Source organism: Taurulus bubalis (genome assembly GCF_910589615.1).
Source record: "Taurulus bubalis genome assembly, chromosome: 2".
NCBI lineage: Eukaryota > Metazoa > Chordata > Actinopteri > Perciformes > Cottidae > Taurulus > Taurulus bubalis.
The window spans coordinates 2,102,493-2,113,565 of NC_136590.1; the positions used below are offsets into that span (position 1 = coordinate 2,102,493).

The 11,073-nt window shown below is 45.4% G+C and overlaps 1 protein-coding gene across 1 annotated transcript; it reads left to right on the forward strand.

Annotated features, from left to right (window-relative positions):
* Window positions 1-1,879: 1,879 nt before the first annotated feature.
* On the forward strand, window positions 1,880-9,833 carry vps11 (VPS11 core subunit of CORVET and HOPS complexes; the record flags this gene model as incomplete). Its single annotated transcript, XM_079214118.1, has 16 exons — window positions 1,880-2,031; window positions 3,115-3,259; window positions 3,343-3,478; window positions 3,561-3,724; window positions 3,805-4,052; window positions 5,065-5,260; window positions 5,344-5,495; window positions 5,954-6,140; window positions 6,519-6,662; window positions 6,900-7,097; window positions 7,198-7,359; window positions 8,232-8,365; window positions 8,441-8,643; window positions 8,733-8,904; window positions 9,003-9,225; window positions 9,321-9,833. The coding sequence occupies 16 exons, from the start codon at window positions 1,880-1,882 to the stop codon at window positions 9,483-9,485; spliced, it is 2,781 nt and encodes a 926-aa protein (XP_079070244.1). The 3' UTR covers window positions 9,486-9,833.
* Window positions 9,834-11,073: the final 1,240 nt, after the last annotated feature.

The following is an 11,073-nucleotide window of genomic DNA, read 5'->3' on the forward strand; positions in this document are numbered from 1 at the left end:
TGTACGTATGCTGTGATGTATACGGTTCCTTCGGTGCATCGTTCCTTACGCCGACGGTTCTCTTGACGGGATAGCTGCTGTGCTGCGAACTCAAATGGAAACGTGTGGAGCTTTTAAGTCCAAAGGACTTCCCGTAACTGTGTGAGCGTCCATGCGACTGATAACTGAGAGATTCTTGCATTTTGTTTTGTTTTGTTTTTCCGTGGCGGGACAAACGTTTTTCCCTGGTTTTGCTATTTTTGTTCCTTTTGCAGTAGAAGTGACCGTCTGATCAGGACAGTTTATAAAACGAGGACGCTCCTGCAATCAGATATAGAACAATTGAATGCTTGAGTTTAAACTTATTTATTACTGTTCCTTTTTATAGGTTTAGTTACATAAATAAATCAATAAAATATACAACTGAATATGCATCTATTTATACATGAACGTGTATAAGATACCCTTTACTGGAATGTAGATCACGGCTTCCTTGGTTTCTTTTTTGGTGACGAGGTTACGCCAGATCTTTAAAGTCTCTTTCCTCTGATAGTTTGTACGACCTGTGCTTAATCTAATTTATGCTACTGGTGATCATCAGGACTAATGTGTTTCTTTGATTGTTACGCCCAGTGGTTAAATGCAGCCTTGCCTTACTGGAACCCCTGCTTAGTGAGGGATCCCTCCCTTCCCACAACTCCCATGTCATAACACTGTTTGCTGATGCAACTATTATTCCTTTTACACTTTCTGCTGACGCAACTATTACTTCTTGAACACCTATTAAAATAACATCTATTGCATCTGTGTGAAAAGATGTGTTGTTCATGCTGCTTTCTTCAACTGGACCTCCCACTGGTTAATACTCATAGAAAAGTCATAAGTCGCTTTATAGTTACGATACATGTATTACATTTTAATCAAATTCATCACCACATTATTGCCCACAACTGGGATGCCCAAAGTTTTTTAAATGGCAATATGGGAATAGGAATAGATTAAAAAAAACTAGAATATGGTTAGAGTATATTTCTAATAAATGATATTGTGTTAGATGTCTATATTCAGTGAAAGTATCTCTACCTGTTCGGTTGGTTGTTAATAAACATCGCACAAAAAGTTCGGAAATGTATGTTTGGTAGGTTATTTGTTACTTGTTTTTATTTATTATTTGTTACAAAGCAAATTTCTAAACTTTTTGTTCAATGTTTATTAGACAAAATCCTATTTCATTTACGTTTGAATTGTAATATTGTCACGCTAGGGTTGCTCACCTTAATAACCTTTTTTAAAACCCACCTTTTTTTAGGCCCCTGCTGGAAAATGTCATACACAAACAAACAAAAAAAAGGTGTATCTCTGCAACCACTAGGGCTATTTGAATAATGTTATAATAAAAGAGTATAATGTGAGTTGTTAGTCTATATGTTACTGCTTATGAGTAAATGAAGAAGTGAATTATACAGTTTTTATAGCAATATCTGCCATATATATAATAATAATAATAATATCTGAGAGCTCCAGAGGTCCCTCATTCTTAGGTCATAACCTCGATTGGAGGTTACGGTTTAATACGCGACCGTGTTAACTGGTGACTCATCAGAACGCGTCCGTTGTTGTCGTGGTTACAGACAGCCGTTTGAAAACACGAAGCTGCCGTCGTGAATGCCGCTTTATTTGACTTGTATGTTATATATTATTGTGTATACGAGGAGGGGTTGACACTGTGCTAAAAACAATTAAAACGCCTGGCGTAACCACGACAATAACGGACGCGTTCGGCTGACACGTCTCCAGTTAACACGGTCGCTTATTAAACCGTAACACCCCCTGGGAGGCCACGTGACTTTACTGTCACATGACAACGCCCCGTTGCGGCTAGTTCGCTAATGCTAACAAAATGGCAGCGTTCTTACAGTGGAGGAAATTCGTCTTCTTTGACAGAGACACGGTGAAGGACCCGGCGGACAATGGGAAGCACTTTGTTCTCCCGAGCGGAATCTCGGCGTGCGACTCCGGCCGGGGTCACGTGGTCCTGGGAGATATCCTTCAGTAGCAGCTAGCTTACAATTAGCCTTTAGCATGAACTAGCCGGCTGTCAGCCAAACGTCTGGCGTTACTTAACGTGACACTTCACGAGTGTTTGGGAGTTGATTTACATTTCGGTCGATATTCTACCTACTGGACGACCTTGTGTTGTTGACTAGCATTACTGTTGATGCACCTGTAGTCCTCCACCTGCACAGGGACTGCTGTAAGCAGGGACGACCAGTCAGGTGGGCATGGTATCTAAATACTGTATGCTTTTATTTTGACTGTGTTACAGCGTTGACAGGGTTCTTACGGTCATGGAGAACCTGGGGAGGTTATGGCATTTTAAAATGGTTATTTCCAGGCCTGGAAAAGTCTTTGAAAAAAATTAAAATCCCCAAAGTTTAGTAAAAGTCATGTAAATGTGTTATATTCATGTGTTCATGTAAATGTGTTATATTCATGTGTTTATGTCGTTCATTTACGCTGAGTTTGAAATAATGAATATGCTTTTAAAAGAAAGACTCAAAATATAAGCAGGCATACATACAGGCATCTATATAAATGTTTATTCTTTCAATCAAACTATTGTCTCATTCATTTGTGTCATTTAAGGTTTACTGTATGCTTTGTGTTCTCATTGTTAGTTTAAATACTACATTTACTCACTACATGTTTACACCCAGATTTCACAAAATCATGGTCATGGAAATTTGGTTAAAAGTGGTTCAGACACATTTTGACCAATGGATTTCTTTTTCTTTTCTTTTTTGGTTTAAAGACATGGAAATTTGGTGGAAAGTCATGGAAACCCATTGGTCAAAATGTGTTAAGCAGACATTTTGACCAATGGGTTTCTATGACTTTAAACCAAATTGAAAAGTAATGGAAATTTGGCGAAAAATCATGGCCATTTGGTTAAAAGTCATGGAAATCCATTAGTCAAAATGTGTATGAACCCTGTTTCAATCATAGTGTGTCGTTTCTTAAAAATCAATCCACCAAAATACAAATACTAAATCATATAATTGGTCAGCAGGGTACTGCCATAGACGTCATCTCTTTCTGTACATACTTGTCCTTGACCTCTCCAATGTTACATATGGATGGCAAGATCTGGCTTTTGACCCGCTCCCTGCAGTCGACATCTTTTCAGGCGTACAAGTTGCGGGTGACGCACCTCTACCAGCTGAAGCAGCACAGCATCCTGGTGTCCGTGGGGCAGGACGAACAGGGAATCAACCCTCTCGTAAGCGACCGAAACCGCCGAGCGACCCTTTGGCAACGACTTGAACGGACTGCGACTAAACTGAACCTGTGCTTGTTTTCCAGGTGAAGGTGTGGAACCTCGAAAAGAGGGACAGCGGAAACCCTCTGTGCACCAGGATCTTCCCCGCAATTCCTGGAAACAAACCGACAGAAGTGTCTTGCCTCGGTGTGCATGAGAACCTCAACTTCATGGCTATTGGTGAGAGATCTGCTCTGTGATTCACCGCCAATGGCTTGCTTTGGCCTCCCGGTTTTATAACGGTTGCTGTGTTGATTGACAGGCTTCACAGACGGAAGCGTGGTCTTAACGAAAGGCGACATCACCAGAGATCGCCACAGTAAGACCCTGACTCTGCACGAGGGAACCAGCCCGGTCACCGGCCTCGCTTTCCGCCAGGTGGCAAAGGTCACGCATCTGTTTGTTGCCACTCTGGAGAAAGTCCATGTAAGTCTGATTCCAGAACGTATAAGCTTGTTTGTGACTCTAGAGTCCACAGTCTGACCCCCTGTTCTCTCCCGGCCCAGTGCTACACCCTGTCCACCAAGGAGTACCCAAAGGTAGAGCTGGACACCCACGGCTGTGCGCTGCGCTGCTCCTCCCTGGCAGACCCTTCCCAGGACTCCCAGTTCATCGTTGCCGGTGAGGAGTGCGTGTATCTGTACCAGCCGGACGAGCGAGGGCCCTGCTTCGCCTTCGATGGACACAAGCTGTTGGCCCACTGGCACCGCGGGTATCTGTTTCTGCTCATCAGGGATGCCAAGTCGCCCAACAAGTAAGGACAACACTGAATACGTTAGATGAAGGCGGACTGGAAATCCTTCATCTTCACCAAGTTAACACATGAGCAGCATTTTGTATTTATTTAAAAAACTGCTACCGTAAACGTCAGGTTACAAGCCGCTCCTACGGCCGGTCAGTGTCGCCGCTGTAGCTAGCTAGTAGCAGGGCTAGCTAGTAGCAGGGCTAGCTAGCGCTGCTGCTGCTGCTGCTACCGGCTGCTGCTAGGTAGCGCTGCTGCTACCGGCTGCTGCTAGCTAGCGCTGCTGCTGCTACTGCCTGCGTCCCCTCTGCCCAAGTCGGGTGTCGAGCCCGACTTGGGGGCCCAACTTGAGTCCCGCTACCTTCGGTGGTTTTCGGGGAGCTAGCGGAAGTTAGCGGGGAAGTAACGGAGCGCTAGCAGGAGCCCCGGCTGGCTACAGCGGGGAGCTAACGGGGACACTGACCGAAGGTAGTAGCGGCTCGTAACCCGACGTTTACGGTAATTAGAAAACAACCAAACTGAGGAACACACTGTATGGGCGCCTGTTTCCAGGGGACACTATAAAAGTTTCCTTGTCAAATCTATTTGAACTGTTGGTTAACTCATATTTCCTCACATATTACCTTCCTCTTACATGATGAAGTTCAGCAGTAGAAACATGTTCATTGAACAGCGTCAGATTGTAAATTAGTCGCTTTTTTTTAATGCAAATCAAGGAAAACTGCGACTGGGCTCATTTCCATGTAGTCTTCCATGTAGTCTTCGCTAATATTCTGCTAAATTGATCAGTTTGCTACCAAATAGCTGTGTTCCACTAGCAGTAATAGTGGCTGGACAGTTCATTCCTATACACCACTAGATACTTGTGTCAGCTGAACTTCATGTACAAGTACAATAGTGAATGAGGATTTTTGTTTTTCTGGAAGGACAGACGTGTTGTAGGCTGTGCAGATTGTAAACGAGACACTTCCCAAAGTCTCAGTGTTTCCTATGAGAGCTTTGACAGGACACTTCTTCTGCTCAGGGCAGAGTTTGGTGGCAGCTCTCCATCCGAAAAACAGCTTCTGACCATCTACGACCTGGACAACAAGTTCATCGCCTACAGCGCCTCCTTTGACGACGTGGTGGACGTGGTGGCGGAGTGGGGCTCCTTCTACATCCTCACCAGAGATGGAAGGATGTTTGTTCTTCAGGAGAAAGACACACAGACCAAACTGGAGGTGAGTGGACCTGCAGGACCTGTACTGATGACGGGTCGTTTGTGGATCAGGTAGCAGGCGTCACTCCTTGTCTGTCTCCTCAGATGCTGTTCAAGAAGAACCTGTTTGTGATGGCCATAAACCTGGCGAGGAGCCAGCACCTGGACAGCGACGGGCTGTCGGAGATCTTCAGACAGTACGGGGATCACCTTTACCTGAAGGGAGACCACGACGGGGCCATCCAGCAGTACATCCGGTAATCCATCACTAATCGTTTTCCAGAGCTGACACCGTCTTGGATTGGATGATAAATGTAAGGGTTCATCTTATGAACTGGGTCAGAGATCTAATTGACCACAGATTTCACAATCCATCACAAATATGCCACCTGAACTGCTGTTTCCAGAATAATTAAAATGCCCTCTTGCACTTCAGGCCATACGTTTAGTCTTTACCTGCCGACGTTTTCTCTTGAATGCCCAATTAGTTCCGAACTCTGACGAAAGGAGAGAAGGAAGGCTCACTCCTCAGCTGCTTCCAACATCGTCGCGGCATTGTTGAGCATTCAGTTTACTATTCCACCATCTTGAAGTGTAAAGGGCAGAGAAAAGGAGCCATGGTGGTGATTTTGTGGTCTACAATGGTCCAGCTGTCAAAGAGTGGATTGCTGATCACTAAAACCGCTCTACTAGCATCCCTTCTCTTTTCCCACAGCACCATTGGGAAACTGGAGCCCTCCTATGTCATCAGGAAATTCTTGGACGCGCAGAGGATCCACAACCTGACCGCATACCTGCAGGCGCTGCACAGACAGTCGCTGGCCAACGCAGACCACACCACGCTGCTCCTGAACTGCTACACCAAGCTGAAGGACAGCGCCAAGCTGGAGGAGTTCATCAAGGTGACTGGGATGAATGCAAAGGGAAAAGGGAACTTTTTATTCTTTTTTTTAACCTCTTGATATTCTGACGGACCGCCTGCGGGACATTCAACTGTACACCGTATATTCTACGACTTTAAACGATTGCTAAGACTACATAAAGCTTCATGCTAGGTTCCCATTGTGTCTTCTACCGGTACTTCAGTGTGAGGTTCAAGTACAGCTTGCACTTTACTTTGTATGCCTTGGATCGGCGTTTTAGGCTAATTTTGCAGGAACGCCAAGAGGTAACCGCCGAGTGTTTTCTACCGGAGAACCGATGTGCCGCGGTAACGATGGAACACGTAGTTTAAAGCCTACGTTCTAACGCCGTGGTCCTCCTGCTCCGTATTTCAACAGAGCAGTGAAAGCGAGGTCCACTTCGATGTTGAGATCGCCATCAAGGTTCTGCGGCAGGCCGGCTACCACAGCCACGCTGTCTTCTTGGCTGAGAAACACATGCACCATGAGTGGTACCTGAAGATCCAGCTGGAAGACCTCAAGGTAAAAAAAACAGTATTGCAAGCCGAGCGTTTTAGAACGGGCGTTTCAGAAAACCTTTAGACCATTCATTGACACTTTGCCAAAGATCCCATCAGTTTGATGAGCAGCCATTAAAATGAGCAACGTGGATACAGTTTAATCTGTAAGCGCCTCTTCCTATATTTTAATCTTCATTCATGTCTACTGCATGGAGAATGCTTGACACGGCCCCAATTCATGATTTCCTCCGAAACCCAGAACTACGAGGAAGGGCTGCGTTACATTGGACGTCTGCCTTTCGAACAAGCCGAGAGCAACATGAAGCGCTACGGGAAAACCCTGATGCACCATGTCCCTGAAGGCACCACGCTGCTGCTGAAGGGCTTATGCACCAACTACCAACCCAGCGGAGACGCCGCCGACCGAGGCAGCCTGGACAGAGGCCGGGCCAACAAGGTGAGCCTGTCGCTTTCCCGTGATGCTGATATGACCAGAGTGACCCTGTGACGTCATACATGTTCTCATGAACGCCTCTCCATGTTTGTTCTGTTATAAGGCCAATTCCGAGGAATTCATCTCGATTTTTGCCAACAACCCTCGGGAGCTGAAGGCCTTCCTGGAGCACATGATGGACGTGGACTCCCACTGCTCCCAGGGAGTGTACGACACACTGCTGGAGCTCCGGCTGCAGGACTGGGCACATGAACAGGACCCTGTGGTCAGTGTGTGTGTGTGTGTGTGTGTGTGTGTGAACAAAATGATATACTATATACTACCGTTCAAAGGTTCGGGGTCACCCAGACACATTTCCTGCATGGAATAGTCTTCATCTCTAAGAACAAAAACAGACTGGAGAGTTTCACATGAAAGTTCTCTTTTTCTGGCCATTTTGAGAGTATAATGAACCCACAAAGTGATGCTCCAGATACTCATCTAGCGCAAAGGAAGGCCAGTTTTATAGCTTCTCACCGGCATCACTGTTTTCAGCTGTGCTAACATAATTGCACAAAGGTTTTCAAGGGTTTTCTAATCCTCCATTAGTCTTCTATGCGATGAGCAAATACAATGTACCATTAGAACACTGAGTTATAGGTGTATAGAGGCCCATTTCCAGCAACTATGTACCGTAAAGGTCGGGTTACAAGCCGCTGCTACCTCCGGTCAGTGTCCCGCTGTAGCAAGCTGCTGCTAAGTCGCCCAAGTCAGGTGTCAAGCCGGGGCTGGTCCCGCTACCTTCGGTGGTTGTCTGGGAGCTAGCGGAAGTTAGCGGGGAACTAGCATGAGCGCCAGCTGGCTACAGTGGAGAGCAAAAGGGGACACTGACCGAAGGTAGTAGCGGCGTGTAACCTGACTTTTACGGTAGATATTTCGTTAAAAACCAGACGTTTCCACCTAGAATAGTCATTTACCACATTAACAATGTATAGTGTATTTCTGATTAGTTTAATGTCATCTTCATTGAAAATAAGGACATTTCTAAGTGACCCCAAACCTTTGAATGGTAGTGTACAGTTTGCTGCTGCAGATGTATTTTTTTTAACGAGAGTACAATCATTTAAACGTTTATTTCCTAATGCATTTCTTTGTCAGAGAAAGAAAGTCCTGCAGGGGGAGGCGGTGTCCCTGCTGAGGAGCGACAGCACCGTGTTCGATAAGGCCCTGGTCCTCTGCCAGATGCACAACTTCAAAGAAGGCGTCCTCTACCTGTATGAGAAGGGTAAACTGTAAGTGAGAGAACAATGCATGCAAGTTAGTTAGTTAAAAGAATGTCTATTGACATGATTTTCATTGATGTGCAGGTACCAGCAGATTATGCACTACCACATGCAGAATGAGGAGTATGGGAAGGTAGTGGAGGCCTGCCAGCGCTACGGGGATCAGGAGGGTTGCCTATGGGAGCAGGCGCTGGGATACTTTGCCAGGAAAGAAGAGGACTGCAAGGCCTACATCAGCGAGGTGCTGCACCACATTGACCAAAACAACCTGATGCCTCCATTGCTTGGTGAGCTGGTGGGCGTTTTCCTTAGCTTCAGGGTGTTGTTCTAATAGAGGCCCAGGATTACAGCCGTGTGTTTTTTCCTGCTCCCGTAGTGGTGCAAACGCTGGCGCACAACTCAACAGCCACGCTCTCCGTCATCAAGGACTACCTGGTCAATAAGCTGCAGAGGGAGACCCAGCAGATAGAGGACGACGAACGCAAAATCCACCAGTACCGCGAAGAAACGGCTCACCTCCGCTCTGAGATCCAGGAGCTCAAAACGAGGTGGGTCACACTTTTCATTGATTGTCACTAGTTCTGCCTGTTCCTGTCTGGTGCTTCTTCTGCTGATGTGACCTGCTAATCTTTGTCTTCCTACACAGTGCCAAAATATTCCAGAAGACCAAGTGCAACATGTGCAACAGCCCCCTGGAGCTGCCGTCGGTTCACTTCCTGTGCAGCCACTCCTTCCACCAACACTGCTTCGAGAGCTACGCCGAGAGCGAGGCCGAGTGCCCGACCTGCACGCCGGAGAACCGCAAAGTCATGGACATGCTGCGCGCCCAGGACCAGAAGCGCGACTTGCACGACCACTTCAACCGACAGGTGACGATGCTAGAGCTGTTCAGTCGGTGCGATGTTTCCATAATCTGTCGTGTGATACGATCAGTTCGACATTCTGTCTGTTCTATGGTTTTCAGTTGCGCAGCTCTAACGACGGCTTCTCGGTCGTGGCTGACTATTTCGGTCGAGGAGTGTTTAACAAACTGACTCTGGTCACCGACCCGCCTGGCAGCAAAGCCGTAGGCGGCCTGGACGCGACCCTGCAGAGAGACCTGCTCGTCCACACAAAGAGAAACTGCTGAGAAGCTGCGACGGCGTCCGAGTCCCTCCTGAGCGGCGCTCCACGCTCTGCTTCGCCGCTTCACGCCGGGACGCCTCTCCGTTCACAGCGGCTGCTTTCAGAAGCCGTGACGGACCTGTTTGCACCGTATTCCTAGTCGTGAAGCACTGGGCACTGTATAAATGTAGTTAAACACATGTGACACTGTCTTAAACCTCGCTGAGTTCCACTTTAGAGCCTTTCGCTTTCGGTGTGTTTGCTTGTACTAATTATTCCTCTTGCACTTAACACTGTTCAACCGTCTGACGCTGATGAAATGATTTGATGTCTGCGACTAACTGGAGGATTCAAATTGTGAATAAAGTCATGAAGCAACTGTCTTGATGTAGCATTGTCTAACGGGTCATATGAGAGATATATATATATATATATATATATATATATATATATATATATATATATATATATATATATATATATATATATATATATATGAATGATAATCACAATGCATTTTATGACTAACAATTGTCAACATAGAGGTATTTAGCTGAGTGCTACATGGGCATTGTGTAGCAGTTTTCCTCTGTTTTTGATAAGATTATCTTTTAATTTCTTTAAAATGTCAAGTTTCTGCACATAGTTGAACTAACACAAGTTGTACATGTACTTCCAGCTTCAGATATAAAAATATTTATTTGTCAAACGTATTACAATTTGCCTTCAGTTCACTTCAATTCACTTAAAGGAAGCATGTGGTTTTGCTCTCGATTCACCTGGAAGGGTCGTCATTCAAGTTACGCCCACTATCTGGACGTGGACCAATTGCCTGCAGACAGAAGTTTTGCGACGTCACTCACCTCACGTGGACCAATCACGGCGCAGTGCGTGGAGCCAGGTGGGCGGGCTCTGGCTTGGAGGGTCATTGCCGGTTGTTGCACCAGAAGTCAAGACGGCCGAGATGATTACAGGAGGCGAGGAGGTTTCCCTTTCAAAACAAGAGCACATCATCATCTCTGCCTGCACAAATAATAAAACCCTTCAGCGTTAGCCCTTTAATAACAGCTTTGCCTTTTAAACTAAATGTCCATGACAAACATTTAGTGAAATCTGGGTGTAAACAGTAAAAAGTGAGTAAATGTAGTATTTAAACTAACAATGAGAATACAAAGCATACAGTAAACCTTAAATGACTCAAATGAATGAGACAATAGTTTGATTAAAAGAATAAACATTTATATAGATGCCTTTATGTATGCCTGCTTATATTTTGAGCGTCTTTCTTTTAAAAGCATATTAATTATTTCAAACTCAGTGTAAATGAACGACATGAACACATTTTGAATTAGTGCCCTTGTATTAAAACACTTTACATACAGTGGTATATGCACAAAAGGTGATAGTATGTACACGAAAGGTATTAGATACAGTTTTTAAAAGTGCTAAATAACAGTAATAAATAGTGCTGTTCCTGGATTGTGAAAAGAGGGAAAAGGAGCTATATGGGAATATTGCACATTTTGAGAGGTGGATATATTGCATGGGCTCCGTTGTGTATTTTGCACTTACACACTAACCGGAAACCGTATGTGTGGTTGTCGTCAGCTTGA